At 43.5% G+C, this 26,760-nt stretch overlaps 1 protein-coding gene across 1 annotated transcript; it reads left to right on the top strand.

Moving 5' to 3' along the window:
• Positions 1-268: 268 nt before the first annotated feature.
• ARRDC4 (arrestin domain containing 4) lies at positions 269-26,760 on the top strand. Its single transcript, XM_081964422.1, has 8 exons — positions 269-628; positions 8,712-8,781; positions 10,436-10,583; positions 15,878-15,980; positions 16,637-16,893; positions 19,109-19,271; positions 21,753-21,907; positions 22,401-26,760. The coding sequence occupies exons 1-8, from the start codon at positions 301-303 to the stop codon at positions 22,455-22,457; spliced, it is 1,281 nt and encodes a 426-aa protein (XP_081820548.1). The 5' UTR covers positions 269-300; the 3' UTR covers positions 22,458-26,760.

Raw genomic sequence — 26,760 nt, 5'->3', positions numbered from 1 at the left:
CTCGGAGGGCGCCCTGTTGGGGAAGCCGGTAGACGCTCTCCCCATCCCCTTAGGCCACGCCCACTCCCTGTTTACTAGCCCGTGCACATGGCTCGCGCCCGCCTCCGATTGGCTGCGGGCGGTCCGACGTGCCGCGCGGGCGGCCAATGGCGCCGCGGTGCACGCGCCACGGCCCCGTCCGGGGGTTGGATGGGCCGGGCGCTCGCGCGCGGGAGGGCGGGGCGCGAGGGGCAGAGGCGGGGCGCCTGCGCGGCGGCGGCACCAACGACGGCGGCGGCGAGTCCGTCTCAGGCGGCGGCCATGGCGGGCCGCGGGTGGCCGCTGCTGCTGCCTGTGCCGCCGGTGAAGGCGCTGTCGGTGTCGCTGGGAGAGGCGTCCGGCGCCTCTCAGGGCTACCGCGGCGGGCAGGAGGTCTCCGGGCAGGTGTCGCTTGAGCTGGCGGCGCCGCTGAGGCTGCGCGCCCTCCGCCTCCAGGCCTGCGGGGGCGCCCGGGCGGCTTGGACCGAAGCGCCGCCGATGCAGCCGCCGCCTCTTTTTCCTCCTCATCCTCCGGCGGCGGCGGCGAGCGGGACACGTGTGGAAGCGGAGGTGCCTTACCTGGACGCTCGGCGGGAGCTGCTGCTGGCAGGCGAGCCCAGGGAGGGGCCGTGGGAGGGAGGGAGGACTACCGCCCCCATCATCCCCGGCCGCGGCGTGTGGCGTTTACTGGCGCTTCAGCAAGGAGCCCCTCTCGGCAAAAGTACTTCCTTCGAAGAGGCGGGACTGCACTCCCCATCGTCCGTGCCAGAGACGTCGGGAGTCCCGTCTCCCATCATCCCCAGCCGGTCGTACTACGATGCCCCCCGGGAGCTAGGGGGTAGGGGAGGGGGGGTTAGGGCTTGGCCCGGCATGGGAGTCCCGGGAGTCATTATTCCTTCCTTGTTTTGTCTGCATCTGCCTCCCCCTTCTGACTCTGCCCTTGTTTGGGGGATGATGGGCCTTGCAGTCCCACCAGACTGCAGGATGACAATCGGATCTCTTCCTAGTATGTCCAGTAAGTTCGGTGGAGAGAATGGGGTTAATCATGCCCACACGCTTCCAGTCTTTTTCCAGCAGGGAAAAAGGGGGCTGCGCCTGGCTTCAGTTCCCAGGGTCCTGGTGGCTGTGGATGATGGAGGCTGCATTCAGTGGGGCAGAAGGGAAGCTGCTTCTGAGTGTGCATGCATACCAGTAGGAACAGCTGTTAAGAGGCTCACAGAGGCGATGGATGGATGGATGGATGGATGGATGGATGGATGGATGGATGGATGATGATAGATAGATAGATAGATAGATGATAGATAGATAGATAGATAGATAGATAGATAGATAGATAGATAGATAGATACACACAGACGTAATGTCTTTTTATTTTTTTAATAAATATATCAAATCAATGCGTGAACAGTGTGGCACCTGGGTGTCCTACATTCCAATACAGATAAAACTAATGAAATTAAGCATAATTATTACATTCAATCAACTCGTGTGTTTCCAGCAATAATACATATTTGTATTAGGTCATGGTCCATCGTCATTCAATTATTCCATGCTATATAAAAAATTATTTCTGTCTATCCTAACTTCTAATCTAGTCACCTACCTAAAAAGAAAAAAAAGGCCAGTTCTGAGCTCAGCCGTGTCCCAAAAGAAGATCAAAACGGAAAACATTCTGTTCTTCCAGCTCGCCAGGCTTATTTATAGGAGCAGAGAAAGCAATGAATCTCCCTGCGAGGATTGATAGCCTGGTGGGGGAGCTCAGGTTGATGAGGCTGGAGCCTGTCTAATCGAGGCTGGGGAGAGCCCTAGAAGGACTGTTTATAGCCTTTTCATTTTTTTAAAAAAAAATTTTCATTGCCTGCTGCTGTGTAAACAAGTTGTTGGCACTCTGGAACAATTGGGATCCTGCTTTCGTAGTGCACACGCTGAATCACCCCCCCCTTCCCCCAGTTAAATAATGCAAAAGCCATTTAAAGATCAGCCAGCTAAGATAAAGCCGGTTGGTAAAATATACAGAGTGGGTATGGGATGAATCCATAAAATGGGAATGGCTTCAGGATGTGCAGACTCAGTTAGTCAGATGAGAAGTGGAGAGGAGCATAAGAGAAAGGATAGGGGTAGAGAGATAGCTTGGGTGAGCCTGGATGGGAGAGAAAGAGGCAAAAATGGTGTCCATCTTTCTGTCAAAAAGCTTCCAAAATAACAATAATCGCAGCATTCTAAAGCACCACCTTATGCAGTATCAGAGAAACAATCAGCCACTGCCTTTTTTTTGCCCCAGAGGCTCTCTGGATTAGAATAAAGGTGCTGGCAGCCGAGCCAGGAAGGAGTTACTCACATGTGCACATTCAAGAAGTGGAATCTGCAGTTCTGAAAAGGGGAAGGGCAGCTCTTTTAGTACCATGGGAAACTGGCTGGAGCCAAGCTTTAATTGCGGAGCATGAGCTGGGGATAAAGTCTGTCATTTCCTTCTGAAGGAAAACACACCCAGGTGATGGGCTCCTTTCAGAGGACAATACTCGGAGACCCTAGGAAGATTGGAGGGATCGCTTTGAGTGTACCCAATTTCCTTATACTGTCTGCAAAATTAGGCAGATTTTGACAAGGAAAATCCATCACTAATTGCAATATATTATCCTGTCTTTTTCATGATTATCATCACATGAAGTACTAGTACTTATCAAGTCTTAGCAAAGCCACACTTGGAATAACTGCATCCACATTACAAAAAAGATGTTGAGACTTTGGAAAGAGCAGAGAAGAGCAACAAAGATGATGGAGGCTAAAACATTTTGAAAGAACAGTTGCAGGAATTAGGTTTGGCTAGTCTAAAGAAAAAAGGACTAGGGGTGACATGATAGCAGTGTTCCGATATTTCAGGGGCTGCCACAAAGAAGTCGGGGTCAACCTATTTTCCAAAGCACAAGAAGGAAAGACGAGAAACAACGGATGGAAACTAATCAAAGAGAGAAGCAACTTTAAGGGGAAATTTCCTAACATTGAGAACAATCAACCAATGGCTTGAAGGCTTTCCTTCAAAAGTTGTGAACGCTCCATTACTGGAGGCTTTTAAGAAGAGATTAGACATTTGCCTGAAATGGTGCAGTGGACTAGAAGACTTCCAAAGTTTTGTTCCAATTAATACTGGTCTGGAACCATAATAAAAATCACTTACTGGAAAGATTTGAAAGGAATGAATGTATCCGCGCGGTTGTTTACTGTTTTCATTGATAGATCCTCTGTAATTCCAGATTGTAGTAGCAAATACTTGAGGTTGATGAGAGGATCCCTGGTACAAGGAAGAAGGGCGTGTGCCAAGGAATTGAAAAGTTTTATGCCAGCTCAATTGGAGGAATAGTTGTTGGAATTGGGGGGGGGGGGGGGGGGCAGGTAGTCCTCGACTTACAACCACAATTGAGCCCAACATTTCTGTTGCTGTGAAACATTTAAGTGAGTTTTGCCCCATTTTACAACCTTTCTTGCCACAGTTGTTAAGTGAATCACTGCAGTTGTTAAGCTAGTTTCATGGTTGTTAAGTGAATATGGCTTCCCCATTGACTTTGCTTGTCAGAAGGCTGCTCCTATCATCCTGTGACACTGCAGTGGTCATAAATATGAGACAGTTGCCAAGCATCTGACTTTTGATCCTGTGATTATGGGAGTGCTGCAATGGCCGTAAGTTTTAAAAAAACGGTCATAAGTCACTTTTCTCAATGCTTCTGTAACTTTTAACAGTCACTAAACAAACTGTTGTAAGTGGAGGACTACCTGCAATGATTCCCACATGTTGAGTCTGATCCCTGGTAACTACATAGACATCTCTACCTAATAATAATAATACTTTAATTTATAAACTGCGCCCTCTCCCAGAAAGGACTGGGGGCGGTGTACAGTCAAATTAAAACAACAATATGGATACATAAATATATGTATATACCTAGTTTTCTTGGCAACAATACAAAAGTGATCATGTCTTTTTCCTTCTTATTTGATTGCTGTAAGGAATGAAGTTACTTCCCATTCACAAGTCATTCCAGTGGTTGCTTTAAAAGGGCCTGTAGAAGTTGAGTCTTCTACACAACCATTAAAAGCAGCAGAAGCTTTAGCATCTTGGTGTGTGTGTGTGGGTGTGTGTGTGTGTGTGTGTCTGCCAAAATAACTTGATTGGTCTTTTAGGGTCCTATAGAGTTTTGCTGAATTTTCTTCCACGTGTTAATGTTTCAGTCACAAATTGACTTCCGTAGACCTTCCTACTTAAATGGTCAGTAGAGGGGCCGTGCATAAGTGCACAAACATGCTTATAGTCTCTGTTGTTGTATTTTTATTCTCCTATTCTTGTTCTCCTTTTTGTTTGACAAATTCCCATAAATAAATAAAACACGACTCCCTACTAGAATTTTCCAGGATTTACTGGCAGCTTATGTGGGAAGGGGCAAGCAGAGTTCTCCAGAGGCTTCTATTTTAAGGCTGTGTTCTCACTGGCAGCTATATCTGGTGACACTTTTTCCCCTTTTGCATCCCCAGCAGTTGTAGCGTGTTTAACATATCCTTGCCTTCATTAGAAGTTTGCTGTTAAGTGACTGCAAGAGATTTAGAAACTCCCTGCCTATGCCTAGAAAATAGAAAAAATAGAATTTGTCCCCCTGAAGAAAATTAAATTAAAAATGAATATCCATTTAAAAAGAAGGTATTATATTGCATGAAGTCAGCGTTTCATTCCATGCCAGAGAGCTATCCAAAAACCAGTTTCAGCCCATTTTTTAAAACAGCATAGCAGATCAATGGCAATGTGCCTCTGCTTCAAGCAAGGCACAGAATTTGGCACATCATGCCAGTTTACCTCCTCCTTCCCTTGCTCTCTCCCTTCTGTAGACTTTTCTCTACACAGGGAGGAATCTTAAGCAATAAGCACTCAGATTTATATACCACTTCACAATGCTTTCACAGCCCTCTCTAAGAGGTTTACAAGGTCAGCATATTGTCCCCCAGCAATCTGGGTCCTCATTTTACCCACCTCGGAAGGAGGGAAGACTGAGTCTATCTTGAGTTGGTTAGGATCGAACTCTTGGCAGTGAGCAATGATTTAGCGCCAGAGATAGAGATATAGGTAGACAGATAAAGCAATAGCACTTAGGCTTATATACCACTTCACAGTGTTTTCCAGCCTTCTCTAAGCAGTTTACAGGGTCAGCCTCTTGTCCCCCAATAATCTGGGTCCTCATTTTACCCACCTCGGAAGGACGGAAGGCTGAGACAACCTTGAGCCTGGTGAGATTTGATAATATTGCCTTCACCAAATGAATCCCCCTTATTTGCGCTTTAATCCATAAATAAAGGTTGATTAATGCGTAATACAGGTAGTCCTCAACTTATGACCACAATGGAACCCAAAATTTCTGCTGTTAAGTGAGGCATTTAAGTGAATTTTGCCTCGTTTTATGACCTTTCTTGCCACAGCTGTTAAGTGAATCAGTGCAGTTGTTAGTGACGCTGTTGTTAAGTGAATCTAGCCTCTCTTCGCTGACTTTGCTTGTCAGAAAAGGTGATCACATGACCCTGGGATACTGCAACCGTCATAAATACGAGTCAATTGCCAAGCCCCTGGAACTTGATCATGTGACCATGGGGATCTGCAACAGCTGTGTGAAAAAATGGCCATAAGTCACTTTTTTCAGTGCTGTTGTATCTTTGTGCAGTCACTAAATGAACTGCTGTAAGTCGGGGACATGTGAGTGAAGAGCCCTTTGCCTTACTTTGCCCTTTGAGGAGCTTGGAAAACAAACCTTCAAAAGAAGAAAATTTCACAGGCAGGCCAGGATTCCTGGCTTGTACTTGACTTTTTTCAACTGTTGGTCTACCTTACTCATATTGGCAGGAGTTATTGCGGTTGTGCTTCCATTCATAGATACCCTTGTAAGGCATAAGCTGCCCTTGGGGTAGCTTACAACCTTAAAATCTAATTAGTTCCCTGTCATTCATGTTATCCAATTTTAACTTCAGTCAAGTTCATTGCTTTTTAAAAAAATCTCTCTCTGCATAAAGTGACATCACAAATGTTTTTCCCTTTTGAAGATATAAAACACAAAGACAAACATGCATAGCTCTGTGTGTGTGTGTGTGTGTGTGTTTTCTCCAGCATAACTCTGGAACACCTCAAGCAATTTCAACCAAACTTGGTACACAGATGTTTTACACCAGGGATGTCCAAACTTGGCAACTTTAAGACTTGTGGACTTCAACCCCCAGAATTCCCCAGCCAGCGCTGGCTGGGGAATTCTGGGGGTTGAAGTCCACAAGTCTTAAAGTTGCCAAGTTTGGACACCCCTGTTTTACTCTCTAGAAAAAATACTGTGGGGGTAAAATACCCCTAACACCCCTCGGGGTGTGTGTTCTATTACGATACAGCCTGTTGTGCCTTAAAATGGCTTTTACTGTACAGCTGTAAAATGGCTTCTACTGTGCAGCACAGTGGAGTTGCCATGGAAACGGCTTCATAGTACTACGCAAGGTAAGGGGGAAAATCCAACATTAGAAATTACGTTTGGTCCGGACATTTCCCCCCTATAAATAAATACCCGGGCAACGCCGAGTTGCCAGCTAGTAGAAAATACAAACCATGCAAAGCACAGCAGAATTTTCTGCCATGCTAATTGAGTTCTAAAATGTTTGCTTACATTGTCTGGCTTGAAGAAGCTGTACTCTTCCAGATGTTGCACAACTACAGCAGAATGTTGTGTTCCTCAGCACAATCTGTCCCAATTTCTGGGGCTCAGCAGTTTCTGAAGGATCTCTGAAGGGTTTCCTGCCTTCGCCTGATAGGAAAAGGTCTATAAAATGATTTAGCCCTGCTCACTGACCCTGCAGAATTTCCCGCAGTCCCTTTCTGCTCTGCTTTCTCTCACGCCAATGGCCGTGCCTTTTGAGGATCTTGCAAGGAATAAAAGCAGTATAGGTAGTCCTCTGCTTACGACCACAACAGAGCCCAAAATTCCCATTGCAACGCAAGACAGTTGTTAAGTGAGTTTTGCCCCATTTTATAACCGTGCTTGCCACAGTTGTTAAGCAAAGCACAGCAGTTACTAAGTTAGTACCATTATTCTGTTGCTTTGATGTACACAGAGAGCTTCTGCACCAGAGACAAATGTGTCAATCAACCAGACAACCAATCAGCTGCTCGGAATTTAAATAAAGCTCCAAATGAACAATCAATCGCATGACCACACTGGCACATGAGGCATTTGTAAGCTAAGGAGAATAGAACAAGATTGATGATGTTACCTAGTCTGGTAAAGAAATGTTCAGAAATTAAATTGAAATAACCTTGGAGAGCAAACAACTGCCAAAAACAAATGTGTCTAATCACACTTGTCCAAATAAAGTATAAACTAAAGTTAGAGACCTTACAACCCAGCCTGCTTCTGGCCACTGCAGGGTTCAGCTGAACATTGGAAGTGTCACAGTATAGTGTCAAATAACAGTAAGAAACCAGAGTTTAATGCAACTAAAATGGAATTGCTGAATAAGAATGTACAGGTTGTCCTTGACTTACAAATCATAATGGATCCTGCCCATTGCAGTCATGGGTCGTGGCAGTCATAAAACAGATCACTCACATGACCAATCCACTTTTCACAACCTTTCTTACAACAATTTCTGGAAGCAAGCTGTTCCGCTTGTTAATTATTCTCACTGTTAGGAAGTTTCCCCTTAGATCTAGGTTGCTTCTCTCTTTGATTAGCTTCCATCCATTGCTTTAAGGGTGGATTTGATTTCAATCAAGTCGATTTAAGTCAAGATTTAAATCACTAGTAAAAAAAGGCTTGATTTAAATCATAATTTTTAAAGAGCAACAGTCATCTCCGTCCCTCCACAGCTCCTCCTCTGACCTGCTATTGACTCACCCACAGTCCCATTCACTTTAATGGAACAGCTGGTGATGCGGCAATGACACAATAAGGTGAGGGACTTGGCAGGCAGCAGGTGAGTGGATGCCCACTAACGGGCGCTTCCATGATGGATCTAAAATGACAGGTGCTCTTTAAATGCAAGGACTCATTCTTGCTGGTAGTTAGAATCTTTAATGTTATTATTTGCAAACAAAATGAAGGTTTCCTATTTAGCGTGCATGTTATCTCAGCTTGCAGAGCTTGGATTCATTGAATGAGTTTACCCAAAATGTAAATATTGCAGAATATACAGCCTCATGCTACATAACCAAGCTCCATTTCATGCCGAATAAACTAAATTATTAATGTATCTTAAATTGAAAAGTATATTTAGATAAATTTTACTCCAAAAGCATTTTATTAAAATAAATAGGATAAAAATAAATTGATTTAAATAAAAAAATCATTTTTTAAAATTTTCTTTAAAAAAAAAAGATTTGATTTTTATCCACCTTGCATTGCTGCTTGTTCTGCCTTCAAGAGCTTTGGAGAATAGCTTGACTTCCTCTTCTTTGTAGCCGCCCCTTAGATATTGGAACCCTGCTGTCATATCTCCCCTAGTCCTTCTTTTCATTAAAAAATAGCTCAAATTAATTTTAGTTCTGTCATAGTTGTTGCATATCAGCGGAACCCCAAAAATGTATTTAATAAGCACATAGATTTGTTACTGATTTCACTCTTTGGGGGCTTTTAATAATGGCTATGATTAATAAGCATGATTTTAATTTTTTTTTCTTTCGTCTATAGGTGCTGTGGGCTTCATCCTTTTAGAAGCTGGGAAATACAAATTCCCTTTCAGTTTTCAACTTCCTCTCCAGTAAGTGATGCCACTTAAACTGAAATGTTGGTTTTCATTGTAAATATTCTGACAGAATTTCTCTTAAGCTTTGTACCAACGGTACACAAAGTGGATTGGACTTAGTACACTCTTCTGGCATGATCCTGATTTAATTTTGATTTGCATTACATTGATTTTGATTTGCATTATATTAAAAGGGTTTTTTTTAAGCTAATGGTGAGTACCTGGTAAATCCTTAAATGCAAAAAGTTGGACTTCAGGTCTGAAGTAACTTTGTCCTTGATAATGACGGCAAGAAGCGAGGGATGCCCAATCCACTCTTCATGTGGAAGAGGCATTATAGAATACAATTAAACTCTGTTGCAGCAGAAATGCAGATTTAGCAAAGGTACATTCAGCAGTTTGAATAAAGACAAAATCCTTAAGTCCCAATTCTTTGAATAGCTGTAGCTTTAAATAAATTGAATACCATTTGCATGGACTAGGCTGATTGACAAACTTGTGGGAGAAAAAAGGAAAATGTGATTAGGACAATGACTCAAACAGAACAAATTTGCTGCTAGCAGTAGCAATTTTTTTTGTATTTCTGCTGTTCGCTAAGGTTGATTGATGAATCAAATAGAGATTTAAATAGTTGGAAATATACACCAGAAAGTGTATCCATCCAGACAGAGTTGAAGAAGCTTCTTGGATTAAAAAGTGAAATGTCTTCAAAGAAAACCCCCCAAAAAGCATCTTTGGGACAAGCGTGACCTGGATGGCCAAGAATCTCCGTAGACAGATACACCAGAGTGTTTTCTGAGCATCAGATGTTTTAGTATTTGTTGCCAGTTATAAAATAAACAAACGATTTGTCGGTGTTCCAAGTAATAGATCCATTGCAAGCAAAAACTCCGAGGCGGGTAAATTCCTCAAAGAATAGCTTTATTGGAAATATATATTTGCACATACCTGGTGAAAACCAACTCTGAGAGGCTAAGAAACCTGCCAGCAGTGGTGACAAAGGAACCGGTTCGAGGGCATGGCCAGCCTGGGTCGCTGCCAGTTCTGCGACTAAGGCCAAAATACCATTACCAGTTCGCCCAAACCAGTAGCAACCAATCTCTTCCACCCTTTGGAGGTGGTTAAAAATGAGGACCCCGATTGTTGGGGGAAAAGAGGCTGACCCTGTAAACTGCTTAGAGAGGGATGTAAAAGCACTGTGAAGCGGTACATAAGTCTAAGTCAGTGTTTCTCAAACTTGGCGACTTTAAGTCCTGTGGACTTCAACTCCCAGAATCCCCCAGCCAGCATAGCTGGCTGGGGAATTCTGGGAGTTGAAGTCCACAGGACTTAAAGTCGCCAAGTTTGAGAAACACTGGTCTAAGTGCTATTGCTATCCAACCACAGGTAAGGGGTCAATCAAACAGCCCCCTGAGCCATCATAACGTGCCAGAATCTGAATTCTATTCAGCATAATTTCTTCACCCGTAGTCATGTGGAATGCACACATGGCAATCTCTCAGGACCTGAGCCTCTCGTAAATACGCTTGTCAACGCCACAAGGGACCTGGCCAAGCTCCCTTGTGGTGCTGTCACCCGAGCAGGAAAGTCGTAAACAGTTGCCTAGAATAAGTCGGCCTGCGCCAAGAAAAATGTGCTAAACTTGCCCTTTCTCTGTCTCGCGTTTCAGCCCCTTGGCGACCTCTTTCACAGGGAAATTCGGCAGCATTCAGTACTTTGTGAATGTAACCCTGGAAAGCGCCAGCGGCCCCCATCAGACGGTGTCGAGAGAGTTTCCAGTGATCAGCCACATCGACCTCAATTCTCCCGTTCTCTTGGTAAGAGCAGCACACGTCAAGCACCAGGGAAATCAGGAGATTGAGTTCATTTAGTGACCGTTCAAAGCTACAACGAGGCAGGAAAAAGTGACATAGAATAGAATAGGGAATGGGATAGAATAGAATAGAATAGAATAGAATAGAATAGAATAGAATAGGAGTAACAGAGTTGGAAGGGACCTCAGAGATCTTCTAGTCCAACCCACTGCCTAGGCAGGAAACCCTACACCACTTCAGACAAATGGTTATCCAATCTCTTCTTAAAAACTTCCAGTATTGGGGAATTTACAAGTTGTTCCACTGATTAATTGTTCTAACTGTCAGGCAATTTCTCCTTAGTTCTAAGTTGCTTCTCTCCTTGACTTATGACCCTTTATCATACAATACGATATAATGCACTTTGCAGACCATCCACACACCTATTGAATCATAGCGCAGTCATTCACAGAAAAGAATAACACACACACACACACACCCTTACTTTTAAGTGCAATGCCATTGTTGCTCTTTGTACCACGTTGTTCTGGAGGGAAACTGTACAGCCGGTCTTTGGATGTTCTTTTCAAAAAACTTTAAAACGCCCAAACAACATTTCTGCTTTCAAACAGGGAAATCGTTAGGAACGCAGATGACTTTCACTACAAATGCTGGTAATTCTCGACTTACAACAGTTCATTTAGTTGCCATTCAAAGTTACATCAGCACTGAAAAAAGAGACTTATGGACATTTCTCACACTTTGGAAGCATCCCCACGGTCACATGATCAAAATTCGCCCGCTTGGCAACTGGCTCATATTTATGGTTGCTGCAGTGTCCTGGGTGGTGGTAGTCACATGATTACTTTTGGAGACCTCCCGACAAACAACGTCAGTGGGGCAGCCAGATTCACTTAACAACCCTGTTACTCACTTAATAACTGCAGTGATTCACTTAACAGCTGTGGCAAGAAAGGCCGCAAAATGGGGCAAAATTCACTGAACGAACGTTTCAATGTTTCAGTGGGCTCCAAGTCTGTATAGCTGCAAAGTTTTATTGTGGGCATGCAGGGACTCATGACTTATGACGTGTTTGATCCCTCACTCGGGCACAGCCTGGTCATCTCCTATGGCCCCTTCCCACAATCCTTTGTCCCCGCCCTTGATACCATGGACTGTTGCTCCGCTGCCTTTTCAGTGAGCTCCCTTCTAGGTTTTCCTCTATAAATAGATAACCCCAGGAATGCGAATTGCAAAGAGCGTTGGCTTCTCTTTCTCTTTAAATGCTGTTGATTGCATCACAGCTGCCCTGCCAGAACAAGTTCCAGAACAAGGGTTTTGAATAGCAGGAGTAGCCCAGGTTGGAATGGATTCAGTTTTATCAAGAGTAGTGACATTCACAGGGCAAAGTTCAAACCCTCCTCGGGAATAGTTAGCAGAGGAATAATAATTATAATTGCAAGTAGTCCTCCACTCACAATGGTTCATTTAGTGACCGTTCAAAGTGACAACGGCACTGAAAAAAGTGACGTATGAACCATTTTTCACACTTAACCTTTGCAGATTCCCCGTGGACACATGATCAAAATTCAGATCCTTGGCAAATGGTTCATATTTACGACGGTTGCAGGGTCTGGGGGGGACATGTGATCTGCTTTAGTGACCTTCTGACAAGCAAAGTCAATGGGGAAGCCAGATTCATGTCGCAGCTGTGTTACTGACTTAACAACTGCAATGGAGAGAAGGGGCGGTCTATAAATACGAATAATAAAATAAATAAAATAAAATAAATGGTTCACTTAAGAAGTGTGGCAAGAAAAGTCATAAAATGGAGCAAAGCTCTCTTAACAAATTTCTCACTTAGCAACATTAATTTTGGGTTCAATTGTCGTTCAGTTGTCAAGGACTACCAGTAGTTATTTATCTTTCATACAGGTAGTCCTCGACATACAACCATTCATTTAGTGACTGACTGAAGTCTCAACGGCGCTGAAAAAAGTGACTTACAACCGGTTTTCACACGAATGACCGTTGCAACATTTCCCATGGTCATATGATCAAAATTCAGCTGACTGATGATGGTGGCAGCGTCCATGGGGCATATGATCCCCTGTGCGACCTTCTGACAAAGTCAATGGAGAAGCCAGATTCACTTAACAACTGTGTTACTGTCTTCACAAGTGCAGTGATTCCCTTGGCAACTGTGGCAAGAAAGGTCATAAAGTGGAACAAATCTCACTTAACAACGCTCTTGCTTTAGCAACAGAAATTTTGGGTTCAATTGCAGTTGTAAGCCAAGGACCCACCTGTCATAGCTATAGTCACAGAAATAACCCCGAGAGCCCACTTAGTTGCAGCATCCCCAAAGTCACTGGGATGCTGGCAACTGGCTTGTATCTGTGACAGTTCCACACCTCATTTGAAGGGAAAGCCAAGCACAGTGAGCTAATACTACGAAAAGATAACCTACGTCTATCCCGTAGCAAAGACTTGCAGAGCTCTTGTAAAAAAAAGAGGGCTTCCCTTTCAAAATATTTGTTTGCAACTAGTAAAACCAAGGATAGTAGCAGAGAAAGTCTCTGAGTTACCTTGGAAACCTCCCCGCAATCTCAAGCCACCGAGAAAGAAAGCAGACGGGTAACCTTAAAAATAAATAAACTTCCCGTGTTTTCATTTCCACTCTATTGTTAAAGAAAAGTAGCATTTTTGCATCTAGGGTAACCTTTGATTCCATTTTAATGGAAAAACAAGGCTCATAAGCAGTAAAAACCACAAGCTTCTTAGACGGGTGTCCGAAGCAGAGTGCATTTCTACCATAGAGAAAAGAGAAGGGCATGTCTTTTCATTGCATCATAGAGCTGGAAGGGACCAGGGAGGTCTTCTAGTCCAGGGTTGTCAAACTCGATTTCATTGAGGGACGCATCAGGGTTGTGTTTGACCTTGGGGGGGGGGGGCAGGATGGGCGTGGCCAGCTCGACATCATTCGTGTCAGGGGCACAAGCGCTCTGCCAGAGAAAACGGGCTTCCAAGCTCTGTTTTTGGCTGCGACAGATTCTTGCAACCTTCTGCCAGCGAAAACGGAGCTCCATTTTCACTGTCAGAGGCAATGTGGGCCAGATCTGTTTCCAGGGTGGCTCCGTGGGCCAGATCTAAGCATCCCGTGGGCCACATCCGGCCCCCAGGCCTTGAGTTTGATACACCCATTCTACTCCAACCCCCCTGCCCAAAGCAGGAGATTTCTTTTTCCTGTGTCCTCGTGTCTTGACCCTCGGAAAAACAGAATCACAAATCTGCAGTCACCATGAGCTCTTTTCATGCACTCCAGAAAAGATGCATTTAATATTCCACAGTCCTTTGCAATAATGTCATTTAGTGATCATAATAACCAGTACTGATTGCCAGCCTGAGGTGGTATCTGATGGCTGCGTCAGAGGACAATGAGCTAGCATGGGCTTCAGGGATGTGTATGTGTGGGTGTGATTGTGTGTTCTTCAGCAGACTGCAACGGGGAAGGGGAGAGAGGACCACGTATCTTTGACAAAAAGTATTAGAGGTAATCCTCGACTTACAACCACAATTGAACCCAACATTTCTAAGAGAGTTGTTAATTTTGTCCCATCTTATGAACTTTCTTGCCACAGTTTTTAAAAGAACAACTGTTCAACAGCTGTTAAGTGAATCCTGCTCCCCTATTGACTTTGCTTGTTCTACGGAGGAATTGTTGAGTCTGTCATCTGCACCTCCATAACTATCTGGTTTGGCTCTTCAACCCAACAAGACAGACACAAACTTTAGAGGATAATTAGAACTGCAGAAAAAACAATTGCAACCAGCCTGCCTTCCATTGAGGACCTGTATACTGCAAGAGTCAAAAAGAGGGCTGTGAAAATATTTACAGACCCTCTCGCATCCTGGACATAAATTGTTTCAACTCCTACCCTCAAAATGATGCCATAGGGCACTGCACACCAAGACATCTAGACACAAGAGCACTTTTTCCCCTGAACGCCATCACTCTGCTAAACAAATAATTCCCTCAACACTGTCAAACCATTCAGTAAGGCTGCATTACTATTAATTTTCTCATCATTCCTATCACCCATCTCCTCCCACTTATGACTGCAGGACTGTAACTTTGTCGCTTGTATCCTTATATTTATATTGATTGTTTCCTAGTACGATTTGATTGCTTATTTGTACCCTATGACTATGATTGTTGTACCTTATGATTCTTGACGAATGTATCTCTTATGTACACTGGGAGCATAGGCACCAAAGACAAATTCCTTGTATGTCCAATCACACTTGGCTAAAAAGAATTCTATTCTATTCTATTGTCAGAAGGTCACAAAAGGAGAACACACAACCTCAAGATACTGCAACCATCATAAATATGAGCCTGTTGCCAAATGTCTGGATTTTGATCCTGTGATCACGGAGAGGCTGCAATGGTTCAAAGTTTGAAAAATGGCCATAAGTCACCTTTTTTTGTGCCATTGTAACTTTGAACGGTCACTAAATGAATGGTTGTAAGTCAAGGACTTAACCTGTACAGTCACTGTGGAGCCCACTGTCAGGGGAAGATTTCACCCTGAACTAAATGAGGTCTTAGATCGCGGCGTTTCCAAACAGGCATATTCTTTAAGGTGCGAAAAAAAGAAATAAAAATCCTGGAAAACATATTCTAATGAAAAACAAGCTTTAATACAAAAATAAGAAATAAAGAAATAAAACAAATCTATCTAATTGTTACATTTTGGCAGAAAACAGTTTGTCTACCAGCTTCCTGGCAGACGGACAAAGATCAAAAGGGAAGTCTCTGGAATGTGTAATGAGCAGGCGCAGTACATCATTGTCAGATAAGACCTTATGACCTGCGCAGTAACTCTTTCATTTCAGCTATTCAGTTCAGACTAGCAAACAATTTAACGCAGTGACACCCACTAAGAATATTTCAGAATTGGAGCAACATGCCTAGATCCCATCCCCTAGCTAGGTACACCTGGTGGGGCACAGAAGAAGGGCCTTCTCTGTGGTGGCTCCCTCTCTCTGGAGCATCATTTCCCCAGAGATTAGAACGGCCACTGGACTTTCTGGTTTTTCATTGAAGAATGTTTCGCTTCTCCTCCAAGACGCTTCTTCAGCTATTCTTCTTCTTCTGAAGAAGAAGAACTCTATAAGCTTCCTGGATGAGAAGCAAAACGTCTTCAAAGGAAGTCCAGTTGCCTCTTGAAACAAAAGCATGGGACAACCATGACCTGGATGACTGAGAATCTCCACAGACGTTCACGGATTCTTATTCTTGCCCCTTTTTGCAGAGTCCTGTAAGACAAACTCGAGATAAAATGGTTGGGTGCTGGTTTTTCACTTCAGGTCCAGTTTCTTTGAGTGCCAAAATCGATAGGAAAGGGTTTTGTAATGGTAAGTATATTCCCTTCACGCTATTATGTTCGGCTGTGGAATATGCTGTGAATGCTGTTCTTTGTGAATTCATAGAAATTCTGTGTTCCTAGCAGAAACGGATTTAGAAAGAGAAATCTAGTAAGCCTATATACGTGGGACTAAATCAATTTAATTTACATCATAACAAGTATCTGCTTAAGGCCAACTGTCATAATGAGTGCTTACATTTTAAAATGTGTTAGCTTAGAGCAGTGTTTCTCAAACTTGGCGACTTTAAGTCCTGTGGACTTCAACTGCCAGAATTCCCCAGCCAGCTATGCTGGCTGGGGGATTCTGGGAGTTGAAGTCCACAGGACTTAAAGTCGCCAAGTTTGAGAAACACTGGCTTAGAGGGAGGAACTAAAAGAAGAGGGGTGGGGGGGGAACAGCCAGAGGGAGCTGTCTGAAAAATGCTACTCTTTTTCATCATAATAGATTAGTTTACAAATGTGGCTTTCTTTTTTTCCATGTTGCCTATTGCACAATTAGAATTTTTTTCCTGGCTTGAATATTACTGACAATAATTACTACTTTCAAAGGCATACTTAAGAAAACTCTGTTCTACAGAAGGAGGAGGCTGTGTAGGCACAATCTAACTCGCTCGGTGTTCCTGGGGTTCTTTTCTTTGGCTCTAGGTGAAGTTATACCAATTTATGCAGAAATCGAAAATTGTTCCTCGCGGCTAATTGTGCCCAAAGCTGCCATTTTCCAAATACAGACTTACGTAGTTAGAGGGAAAACAAAGACTTTCCGTCAAATGCTCGCGAACGTGCGAGGAAACCACGTTGCCTCGGGAAGCACAGATACCTGGAATGGCAAAACTCTGAAAATCCCACCTGTCACGCCTTCTATCCTTGACTGCTGTATTATAAGAGTGGAATATTCCTTGGCTGTGAGTATGGTTTTCACCCGGTCCAATCAGTCGTGATCCGTTGATTGGAATGCAAGCCCTGGTGGGATTCAGCCGGTTTGGGTGAACGGGTTGTTAAATTGCTGGCTGGCCCTGTGTCCCTTCCAGGAGTCCCTCCGCCCCCCATTTTTGCTCCCAGGAGACTGCAGGGAGGCCAACTAGGCCCAAAACGGAGCACAAGGGAGTGGCACCCCCCCCCCACAGCCCACTTTTGCTCCCAGGTGAATGCAGGAGGCCGAATACTGTCTGTCACACACCCTGGCTATGCCCTCCATGGCCATGCCCCCCTAGCCGGTCATTAGGGCAGAGAACTGGTTGCTAAATTATTTGAATCCCATCACTGATTGCAAGAGACAATCAATCTAGCTGATTTTGCCTAGCCTTAGAAACGTAGAAGAATGGAGCACCTGGGACTTTAATAGGAAACCGTTTGAAGATCACAGAGTTATAGAATGATAGAACTAATCTGTTGAAAAGGGCCTTGGAGATCTTATAGCCCAACCCTCTCCTCATGCAGGAGACCCTATACCATTCCAGACAAATGGTATCCAGTCTCTTCTTGGAAGCCTCCAATGAAGGAGCACCCAAAACTTCTGGAGCCATTCCATTGGTTAATTGTTCTAACTTCTAGGTTGGGTACCCTCTATCAAGCTCATTACTTCTTGTCTTGCCTTCTAATGCTAGACTAAACTGCAACTGTAGGAGATGACCAGACTGAGCTCAAGGGAGGGTTCAAAAACATCATTAATATCAAGTCCCTTCACACTCACAAGAGATCTAAATCCAGCCCTCCTTGAAATCCATCGACTCTTATCGACCACCAATTTGACTTGACCATTAGTAGTTCAGATTCTTTTAGAGAGCTTTAGCATACTTGCTAAAATTCTTTACAAGGAGCCAGTATGGCGCAGTGGTTAGAATGCAGTATTGCAGGCTAATTCTGCCGATTGCCAGGAGTTCGGTCTTGACAGACTCCAGGTTGACTCAGCCTTCCATCCTTCCGAGGTACGTAAAAATAAGTCTTAAGTGCTATTGCTATATGTCTTTGAAAAATCCTGATTTCCTATTGCTATACAAATATGAACTACTAATGGTCAAGACAAATTGGCGGTAGATAAGAGTCAACAGAATTCAGTGAAGGCTGGACTTAGATCTCTTGTGGGCATGAAGGGACTCAAGACCGATGATGCATTTGAAAACCTTAAAAATATTTCCAAGGAAAGCATTATTTGTTTAGAATAGTATATAGAATGAGCTGGAAGGGACCGTGGAGGTTTGTTTGTTTATTTGTAGCTCACCTTTATCATCTTTACAAATAATTCAAAGCAGCAAACACATCTAACCCATTTTCCTCCTCCTATTTTACCCGCACCGACCACCCTGTGAGATGGTTTGGGCTGAGAGAGAAGTCACCTGGATGGTTTCTGGGTCTGGTGCCTTAAACACTAAACCAGTCCGTTCTCCTTTTTGTCTAACTTTTGAAGCAGGGCAATAAAGATGAGGCTAGAAACAACACCAGAATGTTTCCTTCCTGCCTTCCTTACAGGATTAGCCCTGTAAAGTGGGAAAATACCGCTGTCTAGATATGTCCTATTGGGACGTGGTGACCTAGTGGCGAAGACACTGAGCTTGTTATCAGAAAAGTCGGCAGTTCAAATCCCTATCACTGCATGAGTTCCCATTACTTGTCCCAGCTTCTGCCAACCTAGCAGTTCGAATGCAAGTAGAAAAAAATAGAAACCACCTTTGGTGGGAAGGTAACAGCGCTCAGTGCGCCTTTGGCATTGAGTCCTGCCGGCCACATGACCACAGAGACTTCTTCGGACAGCGCTTGATCTTTGGCTTTGAAACGGAGATGAGCACCGCCCCCTAGAGTCGGGAACGATTAGCACATATATGCGAGGGGAACTTTTACCTTTTTAGCTAGATATGTCCATGAGGTTAACAGGAGCTTAACTCACAAAAGATTCAATATTATTATAAGGCAACTAAATGAAATGAGTGGGGAAAAAATTCTTCTGAAATACACTAGAAAGCTCCAGGATACGGCTTGGAGAGGTGATTCTTGTTGCAAAACTCTTAGCTTTATCCGAAATTACTGTGTTTGTGGGTATTTCTTGACTTTGGCAGCTTGGAAAATTACCAACTTGCTTCCCCTCAGGTAAATTGTTTGAATTTGTCTTCCCTCTCATCACAGGTATACGTTCATATTCCCGGTGCCAAAAAGCTGATGGTTGAACTGCCTCTGGTCATTGGCACAATTCCATGTACAGTTTTTTCCAGCAGGAACTCAGGTTTTGTCAACCAGCTGGCCATGGATATGAGGTGGCTGGCTCAGACGCTGCCAGATCATCCGGAAGGTACCACGCCTGGGCTTTATTTTTTCTCATCATTTGAGGCTGAGGGGTTTTTTTTTAGTTCCAAGGAAAAAACAAACCTTGAAAAAAATCTCAAAAGGAAGCTGGTATACTGAGGGAAGCGTTTGACTTGGAGAGAGTGAAACTGATAAAGTAATCAATTTGTCTATAAAAGATTTTTGGGAAGCCTAGACCAATTGACAATACCACTTTATAATGCCTTGGTAAGGCCACACTTGGAATACGGCATCCAGTTTTGGTCGCCACGATGTAAAAAAGATGTGGAGACTCTAGAAAGAGTGCAGAGAAGAGCAACAAAGATGATTAGGAGACTGGAGACTAAAATATATGAAGAACGGTTGCAGGAACTGGGCATGTTTAGCTTAAGAGAAAGAAGGACTAGGGGAGACATGATAGCAGTCTTCCAATATCTCAGGGGTTGCCACAAAGAAGAGGGAGTCAAGCTATTCTCCAAGGCACCTGAGGGTAGAACAAGAAGCAATGGGTGGAAACTAATCAAGGAGAGAAGCAACTTAGAACTGAGGAGAAATTTCCTGACAGTGAGAACAATTAATCAGTGGAACAGAAGTTGCCTCCAGAAGTTGTGAATGCCCCAACACTGGAAGTCTTTAAGAAGATGCTGGATAGCCATCTGTCTGAAACGGTATAGGGTTTCCTGCCTAGGCAGGGGGTTGGACCAGAAGACCTCCAAGGTCCCTTCCAACTCTACTATTGTATTGTATTGTATTGATAAGTAATCAATTTGTCTATAAAAGATTTTTGGGAAGCCTAGACCAATTGCTGTTTCTCACTGGAATGTTAAAAGGATTGTTGAAATAAAATGCCAGGTTTTCTTGGCACGCCTTTGAGACTGGATGAGATATTTTATGATAGGTTGGATAACATCAATTATTTTACTTAAAATATGTACATTGAAATTGTTTCTTTTAATGTTCAAACGTTTGATGATGGTACCAGTAGAATATTTGCATTTCAGAGTTGAACTGTGGAATCCTCGCTGTTCTCTGAGCTTGGTGGTTTTGCTTGGAGATTTTTTTATGACCCAGCTAGGTAACATCATCAGTGCTAGAAGGTTTGCACACTCCTAACACTGATGATGTCACCTAAAAGGGTAATGAAACGTCTAAACAACCAAGCTCAAGAGAGCACCCAGAACCCACAATAGCAGCTTTATCAGGCTTGTCCCAACTTTTAGGAAAGAAAGACCCTCAACTCGATTTTGTAGCGAAAGGTTTTTTTTTACTAAGGTGAAGTGGTTACAGCGTAAGCAAAGTCTGCCTTTTCTCCTCTTCCCCGGCCCTCCCCCCTTGATCAGTTTGTGAGTGTCCAATGGAATTTGAATTACCATACTTTTCGGCCTATAAAACGCACTTTTCCCCCCCTAAAAGAAGGTGGAAATGTCGGTGCATCTTATACACCAAATACGGCCATTTTTGGCCTTCCGAAACCCCACCCCGCGCATCCCGTTTTTGCCAAAAACTGGGCACACAGAGGGTTTGAGAGGCCTGCAGAGTGATCCTGGGGCCAGCGATGGCAAAAGCTATTTTTTTTTCTTGTTTTACTCTTTGAAATCTTGGTGCGTCTTTTACTCCAGGGCAACTGTAGTCCGAAAAATACAGTAGGTGTTTTGGTAACAGCTTTAAGGTTTGGCGCCTCTTTGGTGGAGTTTTGCATTCCATTCTCAAGCTCACGTCCCCGATGGGCGGATCTGGTTCCTTTCACCCTGTCCCTACTCCCCATTCTCCGTTTTATGGCAGGATACCAGCAAAGCAAAGTCAGCTGAAGATGGCAGATCTGACAAGCTTTTACTCTGAAATCCGTGGGCTCTCAGTGTTATATCCATTACTATACCAATTTGCACAAAGTGCAGGCTGAATGGAGCATAATTCCAAACTTGCTTAATGGGAAAATGGGCCTGGAATGTTGGTCCATTGGGGGAAAAAATAGATTTTTTTAGGAAAGGATTGAAATACTCTAGAAAGGGGGTAGACATTTTTTATCCTAATACTTTATCCGAGGCTGGATATAAGAGGCAAGTACTTGTCCCTGCGTCAGTGTCAAGTTCTTTAAAATCATGTAAAATACATCCTTTGTTATTTATAAATGATGGGTTGATTTGATTTGATGTGTACTATTGCTTTAAAAATATGGAGAGAAACGATCAGTGGCGAACTTTATTTAAGTCACTGATTTAAAGTAAGGTTTTCTGCCTGTAATTTTAATTGCTCTTGATTGCTGTTAGTCTTTTCATCCAGGAATGGATTGTTCTTTGAATTCAAGCCACCCTTTAAGGGCTGATGTTGCACTAAAATTGTATCGTGGCCTCATTTTGGACCGTCAGTCATCATAGTTGCAGCTGAGGAACTGATTGGCGTGCAGAAGAAACTCATTGTGGCATGATTTTTACTTTTTTTACTTTTACTTTGAGATGAAGAGTTACATTCACATGTGTTTGTTCCCTAGCACCACCCAATTATGCTGATGTAGTATCGGAGGAAGAATACGGAAGACATGCTACCGTTTATCCCACTTCGGTGGATTGTGAGGAACAGCTGCCTTGTCCTATGCTCGCCTACATCCAAGAATTCCGATTTCAGCCGCCGCCTCTCTATTCGGAGGTAACCAACAGGCTCGAGTACAGACTTGAAAGCTCCTCATATACCATATTTTTCAGAGTATAATACGCAGCTTTTTCCCTCAGAAAGGAGGGTGAAAATCTGGGTGCGTCTTATACACTGAATACAGCATTTTTGGCCTCCCAAAACCCCAACCCCTTTGCAAAAATGGCTGTGCATAGCCTTTAGGAGGCTTCCAGAGTGCTGCTGGGGGCTTGGGAGGCAGAAAGGAGCAAAGAACGGGCCATTTCGGCGGGGGCAGCCCCCAGGAGCTCTCTACCAGCCTCCTAAAGGCTATTCGTGGTCTTTTTTGACAAAAACGGGGCCCATTTTCATGAAAAACGGGCCATTTTGGGGGAGTCTGCAGAGTACAAAAACTTTTTTTTTTTAATTTGCCTCTTCAAAATCTTGGTGCATCTTATACTCTGAAAAATATGGTAATTCTTATGTCCATTCATGAATCCTAAACAGTAAATACTTTTATTTTCCTGTGCAGGTTGACCCCTATCCTACTGAAGTAGAAGACAATCGGCCAGTTGCACTCGTGGATTAAGGGCGATTCCAAAAAGCCTTGATTTGGGTGTTTTTTTTCCCCCTATTGCCTCTGCTTGAAGCAAACCTTTTTTTGTTTTCTTCCATTAAAGCAATTTAAAGTTGGAGCAGGCACCAGAAGACTTAAGTCAAAACGAATCTTGAACAAGAAGGGAAGCGTGGAAGAATGGGTTATTAAAGTCATTGGCCCACGCAACGAAGCTTGACATTTTTTGGCCAGATACTTATTATTTATTAAATTTTTATCCCACCCGTCTCCCCTAAACGTTGGGCCATATCTGAGAAGAAACTGAGTTGGGGTCGTGGTGCCTCTTCTCAGTAGTGCTCAGGATATTTCCAAGAGCAGTCAAACAACCAGCTACAGAAGGTCTGCCTTTGGGAATACAATTATCTGAATCCAGATGCAAGGATTTCTGCATGGAACGTTCAACTCCCTATCAAGATGATGTGAGATTTTTGACTCCGCAGAATATTCTTTTTTTTTTCTCCTGTTATACACACGGACGTACCATTCCTAAGATTAATAATCACAGAGCAACGCTGTGACATTTTTTCTTTCTACCGAGGGAGCGAAATACTCTCTGCAGTGTTGCATAGGCGGAAGCTTAGTATCACTGCCAGCTTTGGAAATTGCAATTTTAGAGTTGAGGCTGGATTTCAAGAGTCGCTTTGCTCCGCACTTCTGATGGTTGAGAATATTTTGGGGTGGGGGGGGGGGGTGCTTCAGCAATGTGGCATGATTTGGCAAGGGGCCAGGACAGCCCAACCTTTCAATCAGGATGTCTTCAGCAACTTGAGATGCCTTGTCACAACTTGAACCTCTAAGTAAAAACGATCCTTGCCTCCAATCTTTGGGATGGGTATAGCTTTATTGCAAGTTAAGTGTATAGCAGTCATTCATTGCTAGAACTGAGCACTGTGCACCAAAAACCCGAAGTTCACATTTTCCCTCCCTTAACTGTCTCCCATCGCTGAACCTAACCCTAACCCACCCCCACTGCCGCATGACTAATCATGTTCAGGCAAGATGTTTTCGGAACAGTCAGCTCAAGCACAGGCTGGTATGCAGCTATCTTCGTCGGCCAGCCGGGTGACCTTGAAGCAGCCTCTCGGGGAGACACAGCAGTTATTTTCTCTTTCCCCCAAGCATCCAACCCTTCCCAGAGTTGATGGTGGACTTTCGCCGCATGGCAGTGAAGCACACAAGCGTAAGATGGCAGGTGACATGCTGCTGCTTTGGCACTTCATATCAGCTAAGCTGAACATAACAAGGATGCTTTTGCGCTCTTTAAAAACTTGCATAGTGAGTGATGAAACTCTATAGGAATATATCCATGGAATGATAAAAGATCCTGTAAAAATAAAAATCCCTCCACTCCTTCCTAGGATAGGAGTTGAGACCAAAAATATTTTCCACTGAGGCCAGCTTGCCTTTCTTAGGATTAACAGAATCCAAGTAAGAGAGCATTGTTAACAGATCCAGATAACTTTCTGTGAAGCTTTATGAGAAATGAATTATAGGTACTGTGATACGTGGATTTAAAATTTAGGATTAAATTATTAGGGTGCAATTACTATTTAAATTTGTTTCTCAGGTCAGGGTGCTTTGTTCTGAGGGTAAAGTCTTATCTTCTTTCTTAATTCCTGGAAAATTCTGTACTGTAACCTTTCAGCCTTTGCACTACAACTCCCGTCCAGAAATATCACCCACGTTTCCATCAATAAAACGATGGTCCACGACTTAACAACCACAAAATTTCCGTTGCCAAGCAAGATAGTTGTTCAGTGAGTTTTGCCCCGTTTCACGACCTTTCTTCCCACAGTTGTTAAGCGAATCACTGTAGGTGCTAAGTGAGTAGCACGGTTGTTAAGTGAATCTGGCTTCCCCATTGACCTTGCTGGTCAGAAGGGTCCCAAAACGGAATCATCACATGACCCCAGGACACTCCAACTGTCATAAATGTGAGCCAGTTGCCTAGCATCTTAATTTTGATCCCGTGACCTTGGGGATTCTGCAACTGTCATGAGTGTGAAAAACAATTGTAAGTCACTCTTTTCAGTACCATTTTTAACTTTGAACAGTCACTAAATGAACTGTTGTAAGTCGAGGACTACCTGCACTAAAGCCAATTCTTCTGCAGGGTGAGAAATGCCCTATTTTCTTCACCGGTAGGCCACACTGGCCATCTGCACTATGGCACTTCTACCTTGCCCTTGAGCCGTGGTGGTGCAGTGGTTAGAATGCAGTACTGCAGGCTAATTCTGCCGGTTGCCTGCAGTTCGATTCTCACCAGGCTCAAGGTTGACTCAGCCTTACATCCTTCCGAGGTCGGTAAAATGAGATTTGTTGTTCCGAGGTTGGTAAAATGAGATTTGTTTGAGGCTCACTCTGTTAAATTGCTTAGAGTGGGCTGTAAAGCACTGTGAAGTGGTATATAAGTCTTAAGTGCGATTGCGATTGTTATTGTCTTTTGGTAGTTTGGGATTTGGACCAGTGGTGGGTTCTGGGTGGTATGCCCCGGTACATACGTACTGGGGCCTGTCGGAAACAGCAGACACCGTGCCGGAATGGTGCTTTGGAGGGCCCGCCCGCCCTCGTTCCTTACCCGTATTTGAAGGAAACGGGCCATTTGTGCATGTACGCATAGCATACAGTGCCTGCACAACGTTCCACCGAGCAGCTGGAGCGCCACAGGTGGTGGGTGCCCGTGGAGACGCCTGGCCCTGTCGCAGCGTACCAGTTGCAATGGATCCGGAACCCACCACTGGATTGGACTAAGTATCTATACCCCAAAGCTCTATTGTTGCACATACGCCCTACATTTTTGGATGTGCCTCTGTGCCACACGCCCAGATGAAAGACAGGGTGACAAGTTGAAACAAGGAGGCACATTGTGGACACAGGATAATGGCACAGCATGCTTTGCAAATTTTGACTCCCCTGGTTGCAAGCTGGATCCTAAATAGAAGTGCCTTATACTGGCCTGGGCATAATGACAGAGCAAAGTGTGTTTGTTTTTAACTTTTTACCAACCTTTCATGACATTTGAAGGACCGAAAAGAGAGAGGTACTCTCAAGCTGTGTTTCTCAAGCTTAGTGTCTGGGGGATTCTGGGAGTTGAAGTCCGCCTATTTTCAACTTTCCAAGCTTGAGTTTAGGCAGTGGAGTCACCAACCACAAGCTTGTTTTCCGGTAAAAAATGAAGCCAGGTGTTCTGTTTAAAGAACTGCTGAGAAAAGAGAACCAAGTTGGTTAGAAACCATCTTCTCTTCCTCTGTCCTCATTAAATAAACTTTCGCCAGTCCTAAGCCCATCCTCCAGAGTTACTTTTGAACTGTGATGAACGAAACGGGGGGTTTGTTTCCTCTACAAAAGGGGGAAATGGTTTGAAAGGATATGACAGCCTCTTGTTTTCTGCAGGAGGTCAAGGAACACTCAGTCTTCCATTCTGAAGAAACGAAGTTGCACAACATGGTTGCAACAACAACATTGGAAACTGACTCGCTGGCCTTTTTAGCAGTCCTCTAAAAAGGGCAAGAAAATGCATTTCAAATCCTGTCTCTTGCCCTTCAAACCATTAATTCTGTTTATTTCTGTGAAAGATAGTCCAAAAGAGGAAAACCGAAGCAAACACTTTTAAGGCAAGGGTGTCCAAACTTGGGAACTTTTGAAGTCCACAAGTCTTAAAAGTTCCCAAATTTGGATACCCCTGCTTTAAGGCCTTCTTAAAAAGAAATGAAATGCCTTTTGTTTTGCTTTTCAAGTCAAAATGTAGAGGAAACCAAGTTTCCTTGTTAAACTCTTCTTTTTAAAAAAAATTTCTTGAAGAGCAATAATACAATGGTACAAAATGCACGTCTTTAAAAGGTTGAGGCCATGATAATTATTTGGTGCTTTCAGGGGGCCGATTAAAATATTAGTAAGAGCTGGCTATTGATATTTACAAAGATCATATATCAAAAGGAGAAGATCAGCACAAATCAAGGGGATGATCTTGAGATCACGTATATCATACAAATCAAGCGTTGCCTTAATATATTGTTAAAACAAGAAGGGGGAAAAAATATTCCCAAGCATGCTGTCCCTCGGTATAAAATTGAGCATAAGTTTTGCGTTCTCTTCTCAGGACACATTTTGCTTCTTAATCATATATGTATTGCACAATGATTTCTCAATAATGAAAGGGTATGTTTTGTTATGTTTTCAATTCCTGTGCGAAGCAAGCAAAATAATTACAATTGTACTTTGTATTAAAATGTGAGCCCTATGGGTTTCTCAATAAAGAAGAAGAGTTGTTGTTTTT

Source organism: Natrix helvetica, assembly GCF_964273705.1.
Source record: "Natrix helvetica genome assembly, chromosome: 12".
Taxonomy (NCBI): domain Eukaryota; kingdom Metazoa; phylum Chordata; class Lepidosauria; order Squamata; family Natricidae; genus Natrix; species Natrix helvetica.
This window is presented reverse-complemented; position numbering and strand designations above follow the sequence as displayed.

Excerpts from the sequence above, each read along its gene's own strand:
- ARRDC4 (XM_081964422.1), top strand. The coding sequence starts at position 301 with ATGGCGGGCCGCGGGTGGCCGCTGCTGCTGCCTGTGCCGCCGGTGAAG. Across the intron at positions 10,584-15,877 it reads TCAATTCTCCCGTTCTCTTG|AGTCCTGTAAGACAAACTCG; the intron begins GTAAGAGCAGCA and ends CCCTTTTTGCAG. Across the intron at positions 15,981-16,636 it reads TAGGAAAGGGTTTTGTAATG|GTGAAGTTATACCAATTTAT; the intron begins GTAAGTATATTC and ends CTTTGGCTCTAG.